The sequence below is a fragment of the Poeciliopsis prolifica genome, unplaced genomic scaffold (assembly GCF_027474105.1).
Source record: "Poeciliopsis prolifica strain line A6 unplaced genomic scaffold, Auburn_PproV2 SCAFFOLD015, whole genome shotgun sequence".
NCBI lineage: Eukaryota > Metazoa > Chordata > Actinopteri > Cyprinodontiformes > Poeciliidae > Poeciliopsis > Poeciliopsis prolifica.
In genome coordinates, this window is record NW_026562390.1 from 6,580,001 (window position 1) to 6,602,950 (window position 22,950).

The window sequence follows — 22,950 nt, forward strand, 5'->3', positions numbered from 1 at the left end:
TTGAGTCAGTTCTGAGAGTCTAGTGGCGAAACAGAGATGAGAGACAGATCCCATCATTCATGAGTCATCGTTCAAAGTTGTGAATGAATGTGGGACATAAAAAAACAACCTAAGAGCTTTTTGAAACCAATTTTACTATGCTTTTTGTTTATTTAAATTATTTATGTATTTTGCCATAAGCCAAAATCCACACTATGAAATCTAATAGAATAATATGAACCCTAACACAAGCTACTGCAAAGAACTTTCAAGAAAGGTTGCCAGCGGTAGATGATCTTGAGTCAAATCTCATCTCAAACTGCCATGCTTCAATGCTTTCTTGAGCGTAATCTCTCCTGCACCAGCTTCCGTTTTAAGAGTCTAACCTGTGATTAAATGCACAGGAGCATTCACCACAGGTTTATGTTCTTGTGTTCTTCTTGATAGAGCTTTCGTCTATCATGCAGGAGGGAGAAGATGATTACACGAAGCACTGAGCTGGAAAGCTCCGTGATCCTCGCCTGCAGCTAGAAGCCACAATATGAAGAGCCCATTTTTGCATTTTCTCTTGTTTAAGTGGCAAGCGGGTGATGCATTTTGCTGGACTATCTGGTATACCCTCAGATGACGCACTGAGGGATTTATTTAAACTCCTCATTTATCGCCATCTCCTCATCGACCTAAAGACTAATCTCAGTCTAAGCTGAGATTTCAATCTGTTCAATTGCCTTTGCAAATAAGTCAAAAGTTGCTCGTGAGAGATTCAGTGAGCCATATGTCAACATAATCTGCTAATTCACGTTTTGTACATTTACAAATGAAAAACATGTTTGCCTTTTTATAGTAACCTTTCCTTGAGGTAAATTGAAGCCAAAGACCCAATTAACTTTCAGTGATTTAACTTCCAAAGCGAATATAAGGAGATAAAAGGAGCCTAAAAGCAAAATCTGAAAGAGACAAACTAGCGCTGAAGAATGAATTACCAGTGGACTCGTTAGCGTTCTCCTATGTGGAACTCGATATTTCCTGTATTGGTTTCCAATAAAAACCTTCAAGCAAAAATGCAATAGGTTTTTCCTTTAATGTTGCTTTGCATAATATTAGCATTTTCATCTTTATTATATTGACTCAGTAGACTGATTTAAGTGACAAAAGTTTGAAGACTTAGTTTAGTGAAGGAAACATCAAACCCTTCAATGTTTAACTCAGGAAATGATCAGAGAAGCACTTGGAGGTGCTGTGTTTGAAACTGAAACCCAGAGGATTAGTTTGGAGTTTCTTTATGCTGCTGGCTCTGTAAAAACTACATCAAAAACTACAATTCTTCACTTCTGCTAGTATACAGTAAACCTAATCATTACTACTAATAGCAGATTTTCAATAAATCACCATTTTCAAACCCAACCTTCGCTAATATATTTTTTCTTTGTGACAAAGGAACAACCTCTGTGTACCGTAATACAAACATTGTTATTTTAATTACCTAAGCATTAAATGAAGCAGTTTAAACATGTTTACAGTATGAAAGACATTAACATACTATGAAAAAATTAAAATAGGGATCAGTTCCATGTGACTGTCATGTGTAAAATCAACTGGTTACAATCAACTTATGGTGTTTGTTCTTGAACAAAATTTGATACTTTCAAGACCAATACTGTCTAGCATTTGCACCAATCGTGACTGATTTCTTTAGGAAAACAAAAGTGAAGTTATACTGCTGTAAGCCCAAAACCTCACCAAGGAGAGATCAGGAGGAAGGAGCGCATCTGTTTTGGAAACGGAGAAGAAGTGAATCTTTTTGTCTCCTGCAAAATGATTGTCTACACCACTGGAGCTCAGACTTTATTGTCAGAGCTATTTGGCAAGTGATATTGGTGTATACAAAGTACAGGGGAACTTTGTGTCAGTTTTGGAAACAAACTTTATCACCCCTGGAATGTGACAACAATGAAAGTTTTTCCAAGTCAAAAGGAGAGTCTCACCAGCCCTGAACATATTAATGCAAAACTGAATGGAAGTGATGTTGGCATGAAAGGAGACTGTTTACAGAAAAGGTTTAAATATGTATGCAGCTTTGGGGAATTTTACTTTGTTCTTGCTTTCACAGAGTCAAAAACTAATAAATTCCTCAGGACAAGCCTTTTCTTTATGCATCACATCTCATCGTCTGATCTTATATCAAATAGCAGTATTTGCATAAAGAGGATCAAAGAAAATACCCATGATCCCAAAGGCATTGGGAAATGTGCAAAATTAAGCAAGTAAACAAAGAGGGGTTGACTCGGGAGGGGCACGTTTTTCCACATTTTGTTTGACTTGACGCCAACTGGCTCACACTAATTTCAGGAAATCTTTGCTCGATGGGGATCACAAAAGTTTAAATATGTCAAAAACGTAACATAAAAAATCTTCTCAGTTACAGAGGCTTAAACCAAGTGCTCTCTTTAACTAATGCCAAAACAATAATCTCTGAAAATAGCCATTACTAACCAGTAAGTAACATTCTAGAGAATCAGACACGTTATTATAAATAAATAAAACACACTCGTTACAGCCAATACACACACAAACACACAAAACCCACAGAGTTCTTGCTCCTCATTAGTGCCCAAACTATCACAATGCTTTAATGAGAATATGGAGTCGGGAGCAAGGCAATTCTAGCTTGCACACACAGACACACGCCCCGACAAACATACACACACACATGCGTGCACAGCTGCCCTTCACACCACGAGCCTGCAGGGTATGACAGGCGGGCACGCCAAAAGAGGATTTGCAGTGCAAAGCTTTGGGGAGGAGAGGGAGAGAGCGAGAGATAGGAGGAGTGGAGAAGAGGGGATTACATGGTGAATATTTCAGTACTAAAACATAACAATCAGTTTGGACTCCCCTTTTTGGCACGGACTGACACACACACAAACAGCATTAGGACTGCCGTATCTCATACCGTCAACGCCACACAGACGAGACAGTGAGTGGGGTGATGGGTAAAGCTTATTCCAAACACCATCGACCCCCCTCTGGGACATGACTGATGAACTGATGTACAGCCTACCAGGACAGAACTCAGGACCAAAACCAACTTAAATCTTGCTACTCTTTTAAAGTTATATTTCAGCAAACATGCAAGCGGTGCGAACTGACAGCAAAAAAAAAATAATTTTTTTACACCAAAACTAATAAATCTAAGGTAAACACAATAAAATACTTTAGAGATAATAAAGGAAATCCTATAGACAACCTAGAAACAGTGCAGAGTTTAATTTTGTGTTATTAAATTGTGAAGGAGGAATGGAAAAGATATACAGAAGAGATATCAATGTAATAAAGTTCACCACTTCAATATGTAGGAAAGATTTATTACAGGTGATCTGGAAAAAAACCCCAATAGCTTCATGCAATAAGAAATCCTTCAGGTTCCCATAAATTGATCAAATTAAATGTTTATAGTTTTCCTTTTAAAAACAATCAATTAATCAGTTCTAAGGAAAACTTTTTCAATAACCAAAATTACTTAATAAATATATTAAGCAATTCTAGAAACCATTTTGTGGTTATGTTTAAGCCAATAAAACGTCTTTAACTAAACTGTCAAATTCAGGCATACGAGCAACTAAGCTTAGATCATCAGTAAACCAAAAAGTCACAAAAAGAAAGAAAACAAGCTAAAGTTAGCACTGCCACTTGGGCAAACTGAAAAGTCTTTTACTAACCAACAGACAATTAGCTAAGTTTAGCTTTAGTAAACTACACTTTCACAAACAAAAGTCAAACATCAATCAACTCACGCTATGGTGTGAGCTTCTAAAAAAGTCTCCCTGGAAAAAAATCATATTCAAATGAACAATTTAGTCTTGCTAATCCAAAGCATGCATTTGAATGAAACAAGAATTCAAAATGACAAAAAAGCAGTTAGACTGTGATACAAAACACCACACTATTCATCAGTGCTGTAAGCCTTTGCAAGCAGAAACCTGCATTATGTTGCAAGGGACTGGATGGCAGAGGAGTGCCATGTTGCAAGGTTGGAGGTCACAGCAACATTCTAGATAAAGTGGGACTGCAGGAACGCTAAAGGACACAAGGACCGGCTGCTGGCTGGAATGACGACAGCCAAAAGCTGGTCAGGTCAGCAGGGAATCAGGCTCAAACACTGAGAGGCACAGAGATGGGCGGGGGAGGTAAGGGAAGGTAGATGCTATAGAGGGGGAAGACAAAAGATTAATTTTAAAAACAATCAAAGCAGAAGAGGCCATCATTCTGTGCGTGCTGATGCATTTTTTTTTTATGCGTTTGTGAATGTGTGTATGTGTCGGCGTCTGGGGGCTTGTTGAGAGGGTCCCACTTACATGCTTGAAGCACTGCAGACACATTTGTTAAGCCGCATATTATTCCGCATGTGAACATATACGGGGTTTTGTGTGTCCACAGTCAGCACACTGCAGTCTAGACCAAGGGATCAAGTGTAATCTCTCCACTGATACAGCTGATGAACGTAGGTCATAGACCACTGTCACCATGTCAAAAGCATTTTTTCCAGAAGGCAACAGCTAAACAATGTGGCCTCCTTAAATTCAGAAATTTGTCTTTTGGAAAATGAAGGTATTACAAGTGATTCTCATGACATTTTAATTCATTTTTGGTCATTTTTGTCTTTATGAAAGTTGATCTGACTGGGACGATTGTCATGAGCTGCTACAAAGATTTGCCTTGAAAGATTTGAGAAAAAAAGAGAAGAAAAAGTTATACATGGTTTTTTTTTCACGTCACTAATGGACATTCAAGCAGCAGGACCCAGCGTGGGCAAAAACAGACTGCAGATGTTAATGATGCATAGTGATGCTCAGTAATTACTCTCACTGTTACTCACCAGGTCAATACAAACCTTTCAGTTTTCAAAACTGAGATACACCTTTAGCATCTCATCTCAAGCAATTTTAATAGAAATTTTTCTTTTTTTGTGAATATATATTAGAATATTTCTGTGTGGTAGTAATGTGGAAACAAAAAAAGCACTGCTTTAAGTTTTTTAAGTTAGCTATACCAGAAATTAGAACAAAAACCTTCACTTTCAAGCTGGAAAGAAACATAAAAGCGCTGTGCCCAATAAAAGTGCAAATCTAGCTGAATCATTTTGGGTCAGTATGCAAAACCTGTCTGTGGTAACATAATACTGCTACAGAAATACACTGCAAACAAAGATGAAGACGTAAAGTATACACTTGAAGATGATTGGAGTCAAGGTAATTGTGGTGTTGGACTAACTCTAGCCTCATATATTTGGTCTTTTTTTATGGTTTGGGAGTAACACAGCAACATATTGCCAACTACTCTAACAGATCTGAGATTTTATCTGAACCAAGCCAGCACAGAAACTTGTTGTGGAACTTTATGACCAAAACATGGTGCAGAATTCAAAAAGCAGCAGCTATAAATCAGTGTAAAACTTTTGCTCCAGAGTCATACATCCAAATGGATGAAGCACCACTCCTCCTTCTTCCTTAAGATGACTTTACTGAAGGCTAAATAAAATCCTTAGGAATCATTTCTTGGACATGCGAATTATAAACTTGTTAAAATGGTTATTATGTTTATTGACATCGAGACAAGCCACTGGAAAAAAGATAAGTGACAACATAAAGGGGCAAAACGGTAACAAAATGCTGCTAGACATTTAACAGAAACAAAATAAAATGTGTTTGAAATCCCAGCAGTCAAGCAACTCAGGCAGTCTTATGTATAACTTGCAGAACTGAAGTAAAATAAACAAAAACACAGTAAGAAGATTTTATAAGTACTCCTGACCAGGTACTGAGTAGCACTGTGACTGACTGTTGTTTCTTCCCTGGACAAAATCACTCAGCAACACACAGCTACAATAAATAATCTTTACTCTTTGTTTTCAGTTCTCATAGAAAGTACTTGTAGCTCAGTGCCCTGGGTTATTGATTGAGCTCATATTCACATTACCTTTCAGTAGCCCTGGTCGAGTGCTCATCAAAAATGCTGCTTGTCATCTTTAGATGGAGCAATTGCAGTCATTTACGACTGTACATGCACTCTCCTCTGTCTTATAGAAAGTATTCCTGGCCAGGTGTTCATGTGTCTGGCTGTGTTTCTTTCTTTGAATCATTTAGGGATTTATTGCTGCCATTACAGTCCATGATGCTCTTTACCATAGATGGATCCTGGATCAGTGCTCTTTCTTGAACAGACTTATTGTCTCAATCTAATTGGCTGGACCTCCTCAGATGTCAAAGTTGAATAGTAATAACTTTGACTGCATTGTGTTATAATTTGGACTGAATTGGACGGCGATTTGATCTCAGTGCGACTATATGGGTTCGGGTTATAGTGGAAGAAATCTAACGGAGACACAATTCATCCGCTTTGACTGTCAATAAGAAATAAAAGACTGCCTGCTCCTATTCCACTTGAATAGAAACAATAAAGTTAAAGCTTCTCCGTGTAGAAAAGTGTTTGGTTCCCTGCATTGTGCCCGACAGGCCTATTTAATTAGAACGAAACGCAGAGTAAATATTAGTCTTTGCGCAGCATCACACTATTTGTAAACACAACCAACTTAGAGTGAATTAAAGCAATTTATTTTCCTATCCAAGAAACGCTCCCACTTAACTCTTAACTATTCAGTGACTTGTAATTAAATCCTGCCTCACACACACATAGCTCTACCGCAGGCACCCCTACAGAGGATTTAATTCAAGTAAGTTCAATAGTTTGAGTTACTAAATAAAAGCAGACGTGTCAAAAAAGAAAAAGAAGAGAAAAAAAAGTTGACACAAGAGGCAGAAAACCCAACAAAGACAGTGACGAAATGTTCTTAAACAAGGTGGGACATGTCAACCCCCAACATCAGGATTAATGCTTTGCTCTGCAGGGCTCTCCATAATCTTTTTTCTTCATAAAAGTAAGAAATGATGAGGACGACAGAGAGTATGTCACATAAAAAAACACGAAAATGCAGACAAAACAAGCCGAGGGTGTCACTTTCTCTTAGAATAAGGCCAGATATTTGGTTTCAAGCTTCAAGCCATATTTAGACCAAAGTAGAAGATGATACCATACACTCTCTACTGTGCCCTTCGGACACATTCTTCAGCTCTCCCACAATAAATACTCATTCCTCCCTGTGCTCCTTTCCCTCCCTCATACAAGCTCAAAAACTCCCCCTTTAAAAAAAGCCCTCTCCTCCCTCAGCACCCCTCTCCAACTCTGTCCACGCAGAGTTTTCACACAGTCCATCTGACACCCGAGTGCTGTGCAGAGTGTATGATATCATCAGTCTGCCAACTACCCAGGCAGGCTGACATTACCGGCTGCCAGGACAGCAAAGGCAGCCAGGAGTAAGCCCAGGAAGACCAGCCTAAACACACACTCATGCATGCTCAATCAAATGTGTCCAAAAATAAGTCAATTTAAAGGTGCGTGCAGTCAGAGTGCACATATGTCTGATGGTGACATGCGCAAAAAAAAAAAAAAAAAGCACTCACCTGCACCTGCATGAAGGATCCCCTGTAGAAGCAGCATGCTGCAGCTGACAGAGCGCTCCACAGACTACACCTCTCCGTCATGTTGGGCTCACACCTTCCCACTCCAATCTCTTTAATTCTGCTTTTTTTTTCCTTTCTTTTTTTCTTGGTTTACCTCACCTAGCCTTCTTCTCACTCCTGGAGTCCAAAGCAACACCAGCCTCAGAGCTTAAAAGCCTCTCCCACTCCTCCCCGCCTGCTCTAACAGACCCTCAACATTCTGCCACCACTCGCAAACAAGAGCAGGCAGCGAAAGCGACACATCTGAAAAAAAGCTCCGGCTGCCAGCTCCCAACATCAGCCTTTCACTCACGAGCAGCGCTGAGGATGAGAGCGAGAGATGGTGCAGCTGCTGACATCCCTCCCCGCACACTCCTGCCCCGCACCGGCTTCTGCTTCAGCTCGCTCCTGCTCGCCTTCCTCTCTCTCTCTCTCTCTCTCTCTCTCTCTCTCTCCCCCTCTCTCTCTCTGCACTTGCTTCACGCCGCTGCTAGGGATTACCTCATTGCCTGCCCATGAAAGGGGTGTGGGTGGGGGGAGGGTGGACCAGAGGGAGAGGGATGGTGGGAGGGTGGTGTATGATGAAGGGTGGGGAGGGGGCAGAATGCTTGCAGGCTGAAGCTGAGAGGAGTGCTGTTGAATTGCTGGGCAGAAACCCCACCCACCCCTACAATGACCCCCTCCCACCCCACCACACCCGACCCCTCTTCCCTTCAGCTCCCAGAGCGGCTGAGACAATGCTGACAAGCAGCAAGGGTATAAAAAGCGCAGGGATGGAGAGAATGTGAGAAAAAGATTGGAGGAGAAGGAGAAAATTAAAAGATGTGATGATGAATGAAGATTAGGGAGAGGAACGGAGGACGTGTGCAGCCGGCTTTGTGCAACATTCATGGTCACATCTCCACATTGCAGAGCCAGAGGTGCAGAGGTGTGCTTCCAGTTTTTGAAGAAATATACAAATATATAACAGCCAGAGTGGAGGCGGGTTGGAGGGGACCACAAAAAAACTGATTTTTTTAAAAGTGTACCAAAGAAAAGCAAAGTTTTTCTGGATCGCTGATGTCTCAGGACGTCTTCAGGTTTGACACTAGAAGTTGAGAATAGAAGTAGACATCTGGGGTTGAGTCAATGATGCAAGTCTCAAGATAATTTGTCGCAGGGGTTCCTACAAAGAATAGGCGCAAAAGTATTTGTGATGTTGAAGTCAGAGAGAAAAATCCTATAGAAGTTTGTGATTGCAGTTTTCATTCAGTCTTTCCCAGTTCCACCTCTTTGCAATAAAAAGATTCGGAACAGAAAGTTTGTAAAGGTTGGACAGATGCTGAGCATTGATGATCTCAATGGCGGAGGCACACTTTAAAACACTGAAGCTCAGGAACTTCATTATTGGAATATTAATATTTTTAATATAGTATGCTCAAAAATTGCAGACTACAAAAAAAACAAAAAAAAAACAACAAGTAAATAGTTGAAGCTCGCTGTTTTCTGTCTTATTCAATAAAATATTATGGACACGTTACCATTTGGCCAGAAAGGGCGAGTCAATCAACTTTAGCCAGTTTCCAAATACAATAAAAACACAGCAGGCTAAAATAAATTATACTTCAAATCAAAATTTTAAGTAGATAAAATCTACATAGTCTTTAAATCAAACTAGAAGTAAATGTCATTTCTATCCATGTCAGTACTGTGAAAAAGCTGCCATGACGAGACAGGACATGGAGGGAATAAAAAACTGTGACTAGCACGTGTTGTCAGTTTCACTGAAGAAAATGTTGGTTTTAGTAAAAACTATACTGAATGAACAACTTGATAGATCCTGAAATTTATTCTAAAGCATTTTAATCAAGTCTGTGGGATATTTTCCTTGAGAAGTAAAACTCATATTTTTAAATACATTGGCAACAAGATAAAGTGATCAATTACATTGCAAAAGGTTTAGTATTACACATTTTGACCAACGCTTGATTTGATAAAGGTCAATTTTATCCACTTATAACGATGAAATAGCAAAACAACTGGATTCCCATAACAAGTAAAGTGACACAGACTCTGCTAAAAAGCATTAAAGGGACAGTTTAAAGTTTGTGAATGAAAGCCAGCTTTATTGTACAGGTGAGATGGAGGTAAAGGGAGGCACATAAAAAAGCATCCGAGCCTTTTTCGACGTCAAAAATCCAGAACTATCTCTTTAGCTTCCCTTCTACATTTTAACACACACACATCTGCAGACAGTTTGGTTGTTTCGTAAACGCTACCTGTGTGTGCCTGTGCGTAGCTGAACATAATGATGTGTCTCTAAAAGGCCGTGCCGGCTGCAGCTAGACAGCTCATTATGAGCTGGAAAGCAGAGGCAGGTGTTTCAAGCATAACAGGGTGTGATTTTTCACTGGCCAATTTTACACAGAAACACACACAGCAGCAGGGAGATGTCAGGTGGGGTGGGGACCTGTCTCCGGAGGCCTCCTGAGTGACTTTGTTGAGGACGCTTCGCCATGGAAATACCAGCCAGGGAACCCAGACAGCATCCAAAATTCTGACACTGCACTTAATTGGGCCTGCATCACTGCAGCAATGCAGAATGAAGGAGAGCGATGGAGGAAAGAAAGATCCTTTCGTTGTACCAACACGCATACTCTGACCCCACGCTAAGCTGCTTGTTGAGTCTATGCTAGTGGGCCAAAAGGAATAAAAACCAAAGGTCACAAATGCAGAGCAACAAAACACAGGATGATTCATTAACCACATCGTCTCCTCTTAATGTAATCTCAAATCATCCAGCCGTGGATTAGACAGATTACACAGCGAGGGACGCAAATAATCTCTCGGAGCCCTGCGCTCCTCTTGAGCTTGCTCGATAATACCACGACAAAACCTTTGATGACAGCCATGAGTATATTATAGCTGTGGCGCACTACACCCACACATACTGGTTGCTTGTCTGTGCACCAAATTTATAAGAAAGCATTAAAAAGTTGTTTTGTAATCAGACAGGATTATTGCTGTCTGGAAAAGGTAAAACGAAAGGCAGAAGTCAGTTATCTAAGAAAAAATGTTGCTTTGTAATGTTCTATTGAACCCAGTACAAGCGGGCATGAGAATGATGGATGGATTGAGGACGGGTTTAAAAAATGGATAGTGACAATGGGATGTTTGAAAAAAGGTCAAATGAGGAGAACAAGAGGGATTAAATGGGAATTAAATGAGGTTGCAACAAAAGAATGAGGAGGACAAGTGGGACAAAGGGATTGTAAAAAATTGGTGATAGGATAAAAATACTTAAAAATAAACAGACGTATAAAAAAAAGAATATGGAAGTATCATAAAGAAGGGATGATGGGACAAAAGTTTATAAATCAGGTGCAGGGGTTGAGAATGAAAAAGAAAGGTAGGGATGAGGATGGAAGGAGTGAAGGGGAAGGAGAGTGGGGTGGAGAAGCGCTGCGCTGGTGGGCTAGCTGTGGGTTTGTTTGCTGAGCAATTAGACATGCAACCGAGGTGTTTGAACCTAAGTGAACACATCAACTACAGCAAAAACTGAAGATCTGTTGTGACAAATGTGATAAAATCTCAGACCTGCATTTCATTGAAGTTCATATTGTAACTGTGTTCAGTTCACTTCACTGAATCAACCGTTGCAGATGAAAATGTATGAAAAACAAATCGTATGAAAGAAAAACTAATTGGATTCATTATTGTGCAAACCTCCCTAACTCCAAAGAAGGATGAACCTGTGTTCTTTTTCTCATTTGGTGTTTCTCTTTATGAGTGACACCAGACTCTATAACTTCAAAATCTGGAGACTTTGAAAACTGTATTAGATTGTTTGCGTTATTTAATATCAACCAATTCATTGTGAGCAATTGTAGGCTGTAAAAAAAAAGAATTGTATCCTTAACATAACCACTAACAGAGGTAAGAAGAGGAGGGAAAAAAGTGATCAAACTGTCTCCCAATTGTGAACAGAGCCACCACATTCTGCAATTGTGTGAATACTTTATTTTTCTCCAATAACTCCAGCTTCCTCCACTTCTGCAGATTTGCACCAGTGAAAGGTTCCTGCTCAGAAAGAGCACAAGTTGTCATTGTCTCAACGTGTAATGGTTTCCCAAGCCTTACACTTGTTTACGTGTGTCGTTTCGCATCCTCAGATGAATCACAATGACACCTTTCAAGTTGCTGTGGCGAGGGAGATGCAGCATGAAGCAAAGCAAGACCGAGTCAACTTTTCTTTTCAAAAAATGAAAATAAATAATAATGATCCAAGAGTGCAATAGGATTTCTGGTGAGTATGCTAGTTTTCATACACAGCTGAGAGGATGTAAATTTTGAGTTCTGCTGATGTGCTAAATGGATTAAAATTGCATTTTTCCTTCCTGTAATTAACCAAAAAAATATTTTTTCTAAGAGTTTATCCTGTCATACATTCATTGAGGTTGTTCTGTCTCTTTTGCACCATGACTGTCTCTCTTCCTCCGTCAAATCCAGTGTTTCTCCAGTCTCGTCACCGCCTTCCTGCTCTCATCTCTCACCTTCTTATCCCTCTGATCAATAGCCTAACCTCCTCCTTCCAGCCTCTTCTCCTCTCTGATCCCTCTCCCCACTCTTCTCCTCCGCCCTCCTGCTCTCCTCCGTGGCCATCCCTCCACCTTCCTCTCGTTCCAGTCCTCTATCTCCTCATCTCTTCCCCGGCTTGGAGGCGGGCTTCAGTTAAATATTAATTAGTAAGCCTCATCCCGCAGGCTGATAGGGAGGACAATGGAGAATCCCTGCTTGTGCCTGTGAGCGTCTTACTAATGAAAGAGTGTGTCTGGATGTGAGGGAGATAGGCACGTGTTAGAAAAGGTGTGAGTGGGAAGAGTGTGTGAGGAAAAAAAAAGAGAGATAGATAGACCGCGGGATAGAGATTATGTGTGCAAACACATCTGTAACTGTGTCAATGTGTGTGTTCATGCCCTAAAAACAAAGGCCATGCAGGCTGTGGGGGGGTTAAAAGGCTGCAGTTAATGATCTGTGTGTATGTGCCTCTCTGTGATTGGTGTATCTGATCATCATCAGGGTGGACCTTAACCACCTTCTGGTTAATCCGCATTAAACCACAGATATGTGTGTCAAAGCCTGTTCGTAACACCAGGCTGCTACAATACAGAGGAAACTCGAAACACTTTGTCTCCACGGATATTTTTGATTTAGGCATAAAATTGTGCAATTTAAATTCAGCTGTCTTGCTATAATCACATTAAAATGTCTAAACCTTCAACCGATATGTTGCTGTGGCAACGAGGCACATTTTTAGTGTGAATAAAGCAGCACATAAGAGAGATGAATGTGGCATCATTCCTGGCTTTGTGTGCTGATTTGTGGCATGCTGACCTTGAAGAGGTGGACAAAATACGCAAAAGGAGGGGAGGATGAATTTGAGTCCAAGCTGAGACTTTGACAGTGTGGTAATTTTTAGAAGTTCTTTGTACATGTCTGACTGTGGGTTATGTAGTCAGTTATAAAACTTTACAAGTTTTATAACTAAGGCAAGTTTATTGGTGTAGCACCAGACGTGCACAAAGTAGTCCGAAGATATAAAAAAAAAAATGAAAGGAAAGACATTGTAATCACAGAATGCATTGCTTAAAATGGGATCTTATTATACCATTCCATAAAAATAAACTTTAACAAAGGAAAGAAATCACTCCAAAACTTACAGGCGTAACTTGCAACAACCATATCACCAAGTTGTGACAGTCAAAATGAATTATTTTAAATTGCTGACCGTGTTTCCCGTCTTTTAATCTTGCTGTTCAAGTCACCGAAGTTATATAGTCAGGTACCTACGTGGGTCTGGCTTTGACATGGAGATAATTGAGGTCAATGAGTCTGTATTTGCTGAACTTTGCTGGAGAAGAACAGTAAAATTAAAATAGTTCATCAAATCGCCAGCGGTCATCTGACACTTAAATGGAGAAGCATTCTCCATAGATTGAGGTAGAGCTTCAAAACGTTGTTCACAAGTTACAGGAGAAAGTAGCACACACAAGATTTTATGATTAATAGATGGCTATTATATTTTTATCACTTTTGCTGACATAAATCTAATATATAATTAAACTTCACGCAGCACGCAGATGTATAGTTAAGATGCCCACCAAAATAACTGTAGCTGATGTCAAAGATATTCAGGCCTTTCTAAAAATATTCATTTATTTAAAAAAAAAAAAAAAAGGTGGCTCACTGATTCAGCCTACAGTAGCAGGGGCACACATAATGCACGCAATCCCCCCAAAGGGTGCTGCTTTGATTTAATTGAGCACCTCTCAGACGCATACATATCTTTGAAATTTAAAACCATTCGCATAATCAAACATTCAGCAACACACTGATCCACAGCTGAACCCCCTCACACACACACACACACACACACACACACACACACACACACACACACACACACACACAAAGCGCACACAATATTTTCTCCCGAGCAGCGACGAGAGTCCCAGACATATGTTAATAAACCTCATATAAACCAACCCGTTCCACCTCCCCCCCTTTGGCCCCATCCCGTTGTTGTTAAACCGAACCGCTGAACAAAGCAGGAGACAAAGCAAGGCTGGGTCGCAGGCAATAATAGACGCATGTTATTGTAAAACAGTTCACAAGAACGTCACATAAAGTAATAACACACTGAGATTGAGCTAATTAGTACCAGAGTGTAGGACTACACTTATGACTTCACAAGTGTTTACTATCCACAAAGCATTTAAAGATGCTTGTTACTTTGCTTAAATTAGTCACAAAACCAGCAGAGCCAGTTTCTTCACCCCATAAAAACCCGGCAAAAATGTTAAATGAAGAAATTGAGAAGTGAATACTTTTGTTTTTGTGTGTGTGTGTGTTTTTCATTTAATCAAATAATTATTTAAAAAAAAAATCCAATACATCATATTTGCTCATTGTTGTCCAATTTTTATTGCTAGTGTTTGTGTGTGTATACATGTGTGTGACTGAGCACATGTGGAAAACTGAGTCGCTGGGCTGGTCTCTCCCGTTATAACAGGGCTCGCTGAGGCCGACTCCTGATTTAAACATCAGCTGTCATAAATGTTTCAGAGAGGTGGAAGTAGAAGGGGACACTGCTGGCAGCTTTTAGGGAGAGGGGTGGCAGGTGGGCGGGTGAGTGGTGGGCGAGGCTGCTTTGGTGACAATCTGGGTGACAAATCATGCAGGATTGGTGTTTATAATGAACATAAAATATTAGGTCTGCAAGAGTTGAAAGAAGTGCAAAGCTTTTTTTTATTTATTTACTTTGTATGCATGCAGTTTAGAAAGTTTAAAAGAGCACACATGGTGGAATAATTTGACTGCAGTATTATAGATGTCAGAGTTAATGTGAGAGGCATGCACCACCCAACACATCCACTCACATCACTGGTGAAAATTCATATATTACTGCATACAGAATAGTCGGAAGAATGTGGAAAAATCCAACTTATTATTTGATTCAGTGTAAAATAAAAAGAAATTAAAATTTTATTACGTAATTTGTCAGTTGGAGCTTTTCAAAATGAATCATGTATCAATGTTAACATTTATTAGTATTTGCCTTTCTGTGGCACAGAGGTCCATTACTCTTCAAAATGGGAAAGTCAAGACAGCATACTATGTAAGTGGATCTTTATATGTCACAAACTCACAAAAAGCAGAGCTGCTCTCTAAGATGTCCATATCTGCAGTCAGAGCAACAATTAAAAAAATTTACAACAACTGAAACTGTGGCAAGAGAGGGTTGCCACAAAAGACATGAAATAAAACAGTAAGGTCCTATAAAAGATCATCAGTATAGGTTAAAATAATATTTCAGGAGTATTTGAGTACGTATGTCACATATTTGGAAGATATTGGCACAATTGTTGAGTTCAAATGTGTAAAGTTGTGTTTTTTATTTCTATTTAGACTTTAACTATAACTTATGTTTGTCTCAAATAATAAGAATAACATGAAGAAGAGAAAAGTTGGGAGGATGTTTATCTACAGTCAATTTGTTGAGTCTGAGACATTTGTTTTACAAAGACAGAATACAGGTCAGGGTCACAGGAGGAGGCTTTTATCACCTCACCGGTGATGTGTAATCAATACAAAAACTGCTCCGCAAGCACCCACTTTCCCTCTGTCTCTTTCTTCTCGCATCCTTTCTAATTTAGCCTCATCCTTCATCTCTTAGGGTCCACTTTTGATCTTATTCCTGAAGAGTTTGTTTGTGTACGTGGTGCATTAAACCTAACCATGCCCAAGGTCACAAACATAAACATGGAGCTCTCAGCTCGAGAAGATGTCGCCATCTGCTGGAGGAAGCGCACGCTGCTGACGAATGCAGAGCGCTGACATTGCCATTAAAGATTCAATTAGCTAAATGGCCGGTTAAATTAGGCTAGATATGGAGTGAGTCTGCTGAAATGAGCAGAACAGAGGACAGATTGAAGGCTGATACCAACATCTCACCACTTGCATAAAATTTTTAATTCAATAATGTCGAGGAGGGGATGTGCTTCCAGCTGAACAGTGCAAAAAACAAGTAAATGCAACAAAACACTGATGCCAACACCAAAAAAGGACAGACGAAAGCTAAAAAGTGTTTTATGTGACAATTCTAGACACAACATCCAAAGAAATATTAACCTGGGAGGAATAAAAATGGAAAGACATCTAAAGACTGACCTGAACTTGTTCTGCTTGGGTTTCTGCCGGCTTCATGTGGCTGGAAAAGGAGAATGAAAAGAAGTGAATATGTAGAAGAAAAAGAGAGATGAAAGAAGGGAGATGTTCAGCAGTGTAACAAGAGGGAATAAAAAGGCTATCTAAATTGTGTGTACCTGTGCTTTGATACTCACCCCCTTTCTTTTGTGTTTGATGTGCTTGTCTAACAGGTGCACGTTACCACAGACATACAAGCTTCTTTTTTTCTTTAAAAAAAAAAAAGAGAAAAGCCTGTATTCCCCTGGATGTCTACTGCAGGCTTTGAAGTGCTTAAAATGTGGATGCTGCTCAGCCTCATGAAAAAAAGAAAAACGTAACAAACCCTGCTGCGCTTCAAGGGTTTCTGAGAGTGGACTCTCAAATCTGGTAGCAAGCATATAACACGAGCTTGTGATGGATCCCGATCGTGTGTCAAAAAGCTTTGGAAGTCCGTCCGCGGTTACTGCAGATCAGCTTTGCAGTGTGGAGCCAGAGCAAGCACAGGAGGCAATTATACTCTCAGGCAAGTTTTAAGATCAATTGGTGCAAGTCCCAGTTGAGAGATGCGTCTCAGAAGGCCGGGAGTTAAGCAGTGTTACACACAACCAGAGGGAGAGGTCAGAATAAAAGGTCCATTTTATGGCAGTGGGAGAGGGGATGGTGATAGTTTCCACGTCTTACAAAGCTCCCACTGTTATCTTCAGAAATTTGCATTTTTTTTCTCTGTTTTTGTGCCGATAACACCAGCATCTCTCCATAAGAATTGAGCTAAAATAATAATTTCTTGTTAGATAGTGGCAGAAATTTGTGTTAATTCATGGTAGTTGGAAGACTTATTGTCAGTGAGTACAGATATGTAGACACATAACTGTGTCCATTTCACACAAAGTGGTTTAAAGAGGATTTCTGGCTTGTTGATTGACCTATAGTGAGAAAAAAAAACTTAGAGAAAAATATTGCTAAAGTTTAAGATTAAATCTAAAAAATTACTTAAAAACCAAACATTTTGATAATTTTTATAATTCAAGTTCTGGTACGTTGACTAAAAATGAATGTGTGAAAATATCCATGTGTGGAAACCAAATGTTTTTGATATCAAAGCAATAAAGTGAACACATACATAGCATGACTAAGGACTAGAGAAACTAGAGGCTAGCAGCAAACGTTTTTCAAACACGGGGGCTCTAAAGATGCGGTTTCTGAAGCCACACAGAAAATGAAGTGTGGTTACTATATATACATGTATACATACGCTCTAGTTTGCTTTATACAATTTGCATATGCATGAATTTCCCTTACACTTGCTAGAGCTGCATATTTGGGACCATTTCAAATATAAATCAGAAGAACAGTGTACATTTCTGAGCTCTATAAAAACAAGAAACTTGAAAAATGTTTCAACAATTAAATTGTGGTACACATACACAACAAACAAAAGTTAAGCGTTTCATTAAAGAAGCCGAATGAAACCAGGTACAGGGATGGACATCTGAACCATTGTTCAATTTAATCTCATACCACACATGCCATCAGTTTAAAATAGTGAAGCACAAAAAAACTTCTTAAGGCTAAAGATAAAACCTCACATTTGTCAGATGAGCTGATTATCACAGAAACACACTGGCGGCATGCCATTTCTATTTTCTTCATTTTCCAACAAACAAAAGAAGCGAGAGATACTGTCAGGCAACTGAGAAGGAAAAGGATGCAAAGAGCTGCACAGAGCAGAGGCAGTCGGAGAGACGGACAGACAGAGTGGTGATTTGGGGTTGAGCTGACATGCTGTAGGAGGGAGAGCTGTTGAATGAGCATCATGTACAGAGCTTTATTTCCCACGGTAACAGAGCTGAACTAATGGGCAGCCAGACACTCTCTGCTCACACATGGGAGTCTTTACATGGCAGCACATATACGGCCTGCACTTTTCAACAAGCACACACACTCACGGCACGAATGAAACCTAATATGTGCACTCTGCGTTTATGCAGGAGATCCTAGGGGCTCTGTCTTTCACATGTCCAGGGATGACGGTGCGGGGAGTACAAGCTGTCTAGGTGAAGGTGGCCTGGGCACATATAGAGGTTTAATTCCTCCCTTAAATTCCCAAAGATCCAAAGTTATTAATAAATCGGCTACCCCAGTGAGAAGCATACACAATAAGCCCAAAGAAGACTAATTTCCCAGGATCTTTTGTGTGTAAGAGCTAATCAATGCTAAATGAGAAATCATCCAACCAGCAGCCGACCGGCAGCTTTCCAGACACATTTGATCAATAAAAGCAATCAATATTAGTTGCTGCCTTAAAAAGCGGAGGAATGAATCCAAGTATCTTCTCACTTTACACGCATCATTTAAAAGAAGACTATGTTTGCAGCGTAACATGTATCGCTTTGTGTATGTGCACAGCAGTCAAACTAAGATGATGGTTCTGCCATCATCTTTCTTTACCAGTGCTGGTAAAATCTGACTTATGCTCATCAAAACACTGAATATCATTCATTTTGGATTTTTCAGGATTCCTTTTCAAGGGATCTCTCTTTGTAGTATGAGGGAAAAAAATATATATACGTATATGCAGTTGAAATTTGAAAAGAAGATTTGATACGCAACTATAAATTTACTGTGATTTTATGATCCAAGATGGTTAAAACTCAGGCTTAATTGGTGTTGCAAGCAGACAACTAACAGGCTCCCCTGAAATCTAAATGAACTCTGTCATGTCTAAAAATGAAAGAAAAACATTCCGATGCAACTATTTGAAAGACATTTAAATAAATACTAGTGAGAGTGTAAGTACATATGTGACCAAGCATTTATATTTTAATTCTGTGTGCATCATTCCCTCATTGTACCATAAATTAGGTAAAAGGGACAGAGTGGTCTGTTTATTTGACGGTTGTGAAAAAGACTGTCATGACACCGTCATAAATATGACATATTACCTGTCATGAACATGAGTAAGTCTTCATGAATATTTATGACTGTTGTCATAAAGTGTCATTAGGTAAATCATGAGACTTTAATACAAAGTTGACAATATTCAAAATGTCTTTGTTTTGACCACTTGACATGAAAACGAGAAAACTAGAAGACAGAAACTCACCAGTAAATGTTGTTTCCTTTATCCATCTCTGCTTCCTGTTCATCCTCCTTTTGCTCTAATCCGTCACTTTCTATAGTTTCTTCTCTTTCTTGACTAACAGGAGTCTCTTCAGGGTTCAACACTTTCTTCTCCTCCAGCTGATGTACTACATCTGAACCACCAGGTGGCAGCACTTCCTCACTGGCAGTATTGTTTCCAGAAGGGATGCTTTGGTTGATTGTGGGATCTTCTACAATCACTTGGGTCTTAAAATTACTTGAAGTGACATCTGGGATATTTTCTACACCCTCAGCTGAAGGGACGTTTTTCAACCCGGTGTCAGCAGTGACTTCTGCTTTAACCTCAGATGTATTAGAAACTGTAAGTGTCTGTGAAACCTCTTTCTTGTCTCCTGCTGGTCTCTGGTTTTGACTTCTGTTGATGCTGCTCTTCTCTTTAGTCTTTTTACTGCTGCTGGAGATTGCTGTAGCGAGATGGGTTATTAGAAACTCTCTGTTTCAGAAACTACCAGTAAAAAATAATTTGTAATAATCTGTTGAACATCACTGCTGCTCACCTTTGCTGCTTTTGTCCCTCTTTCTCATCAGCAACCGAGGCAGCGTGCCCACATGTGTGTAGTCCTCACTGGAGCGGACGTAGCTGGCAGTGCGAGGACGCATTGCCCCCAGATCGTCCAGCGTTGTCTCAGCAACTGGACTCAACTTAGCTGAGGCAGCACATTCACCATCATCTCCAGTCTTTGACTTGGAGGCCTTTGAGTCCGATTTGTCAGTAGAGCGACGAAAAGAGATGTTGGTTAGGCTGCCAAACCATTTGAAACCTTAAATGGGAACAGTTTGAGAGCATGGATAGGTGAGATTGGTCTGACAATTCTGCAACATTTTGAATATTATAGAAATTGTATCAATTCAAAATTGTACTTTAGAAATTCCCTTTTTTAACTAATGTTTTACATAACTCATTTCATTTATAGGAAACTACTCAGTATATAAATAATCTAACATTGCATAGCATCTCCTAAAATAACTGAAAAGAGGAAGTGACAATGAAAAAGAAGTGGAACAGACCCACCCAAGATTGCCCATAATGTGGCCATCAAACTTTGCATTTCAATAAACAGAGTAAAAGATTCTGAAAACAATAACTCTGCAAGGGACAAAGCAGTTTACTGTAACCTATAAACTCATTCAAATGATTAATTCTAAAATGCCAGATTTGCAATGAATGAGCCATCTCTGCATTTAACAATTTACTGTATGTAGAAATTGTGAATTCAATTATGTTTGTTGCACATTTACTAAAAGGAAACAGCAAACCTACAAATCTTTCAAGGTGCAGGTTTCAAAGCCTAAAATCGGTAATATCTATTCCTTTGGGGGACATGGGACAAAACTCACATAACAAGTTTCCTATTGTTTATATGCATGTCCAGTTGAGATGCAATTTTTTTTAAATCTTATTTGACGATTCCGATTATTTCTAAATTATACAATTGTTTCACTATTACCACTTTTAACATATAGCTCCCACAAGGCCAAACTGGAAGAAGTTACCCTTGAAATATGCCATGTTGGTCAGCAACAACATTACTTGGGATTACAGATGCCTTAATTTGTTTTTTATTACTTTTCTGCTCTTTGAGAGTTTAGAATTTAGCTGTAGCACATCTTATAAAAATCGTCAACAAGTCATTTGTGTTTACTGAGAGTCAAACAGTGAGGAGGATGACAATATGATTGGTGCTGACATTGAGAAATTACCACGTGTGGTTGCATTTTAAGTCCATAAAGTTGATCCGCGTCTCCAAAGACTCTTTTTTTATTGAGCACATTGTAAATGTAAGCACCAGAAATGGCAAAATAAGCATTAACATTAAAAATGAAAGCCTGACTATTAATGAGAATGTCCATCTATTTATTGGCTGTACTCGCTTATCATTGCAGGCTTCTCCCACCCCTGCATCTCCAGCAGCATGGAATGGTTGCCAATCCATTACATGGCAATATAGAGAAACTCAGGACAAATAACACTCACGCGCACACACCTAAGAACACGTTTAGAAAGACCAGTTAGCCCAACAGTAATGCTTTTGGACTGTAGAAAGAAGCCAGAGAATCCAGAGGAAATGCACACAGAAAAAATATGCAATCTCCATGCTAAAAGACCACAAGCCAGAATTCAAACCCAGGACCTTCTCGCTGCAAGGCAACAGTGCTACCTATAACTGTGCCCCCCAAAGATCAATATAATGTACAACATGTTCCAAATTATTATGCAAATTAGATTTGAGATTACATTTTTTTGTTGTGCTATTAAATCTATAGGTGGAATTGTGTGTCAGGGCTCTTTGAATCACTATAATTAATTTCAGAGAGCTGGTTGAATAGTTTGTCTGGTGAGCTCAATTAAAGAAAATCTACTTAAGAAGGATGTTCCACATCATTAAGCAGGCCACAGGTTTCAAGCGACATGGGAAAGAGAAAGGATCTCTGCTGGCGAAAGTATGACAAGCTATGAAAACATTAGATATTTTTTAAAAACTGAAGCGTTGTCATACTGTAAAGACATTTGTGGCTGATTCCGAACAAATATGTGTTTGTACAGATAAAGGCATAATGAGGAAGGTTTCTGTTAGACAAATTTATGGGATTGACAGAGCAGCTGTTAAAATGCCCGTACAAAGCAGCAAACAGTCATTTGAGTATATTCAGTGTATTGGATTACACTAACTTTACTGACCATCATTTACATTGACCATTTAAGAAAATGTGAGAAAATATCACTTGCATAATAATTTTGAACCCAGTGTATGCATCAATTCATTTTAGCTAACAATTCTGACAAACATATCAAACATCCAGTCAGAAGCTTTTTCTTAGTAAAGAAAAGTGGTGGCTTTTCTTGCCACCTCTAGCTTTTTTCACACCAAGGTGAGTTTGAAGCTCTACATAGTTGATATGCTTTTTAAAATAAAACACTTTTGTTATGTCTCATAACTGAGATATTGCAAAACTGGATGATGGAGCAACGTATGTAAAAAGAACCACAAATATTAACAACAGGTTCACACATGCACAGATGATACTCACCGAGTTTCCGTAAGCTCATGGTGGCGCCCGGCTGTAGTTGAGTGACAGATGGATCAGTTGCTGCAGCAAAGCAGAGGAGAAGATGAACGGAGGCTTTTTCTCAAACAAGAAGAAGAGCTGTGGCATTTATCAGATGAGGGTGAGCCGCTGTTCACACTCTGCTTGCAGAAAAATACAACTGAGAGATGTGCAGCAGGGGCAGGGCAGACCATAACTTCCTGTGAAAAGGCTGCAAACACCAAGTGAAGAGGAAACGCAAAGCCCCAAAATGACAAGACACAGAGCTGAAAGACACTGATAAAAATTGACTCAAAGGTTTTCTCGTGGCTGTGAATGAAAAAGTTAAATAAAATTGATATAAATAATTATATCAAAAAAGCATATCATTTTCCATAGCTTCTTAAATTTTTTATATGTAGTTCACATGTAAAACTAATTATATCTATTTGTACTTATTTGTTGAGATTCATTCCTGCTCGAAATAGATCAAATGAGT

The 22,950-nt window shown here is 39.4% G+C and overlaps 1 protein-coding gene across 4 annotated transcripts in view; it reads right to left on the reverse strand.

Annotated features, from left to right (window-relative positions):
• sh2d3ca (SH2 domain containing 3Ca) overlaps positions 1 to 22,570 on the reverse strand; it is a 53,627-nt gene extending 31,057 nt beyond the window's left edge. For 2 of the 4 annotated variants that reach the window (XM_055040475.1, XM_055040474.1), the window contains exons 1-4: positions 22,455 to 22,570; positions 19,922 to 20,185; positions 19,366 to 19,828; positions 16,245 to 16,284 (exon numbers count right to left, since the gene is read on the reverse strand). In XM_055040475.1, the coding sequence (XP_054896450.1) occupies positions 16,245 to 16,284; positions 19,366 to 19,828; positions 19,922 to 20,185; positions 22,455 to 22,473 (786 nt within the window). In that variant the 5' untranslated portion in view covers positions 22,474 to 22,570. Of the gene's footprint in view, positions 1 to 7,496; positions 7,936 to 16,244; positions 16,285 to 19,365; positions 19,829 to 19,921; positions 20,186 to 22,454 lie in introns of those variants that run through there. The other 2 variants (XM_055040477.1, XM_055040476.1) reach the window with 2 other exon arrangements.
• Between the last annotated feature and the right edge of the window lie 380 nt (positions 22,571 to 22,950).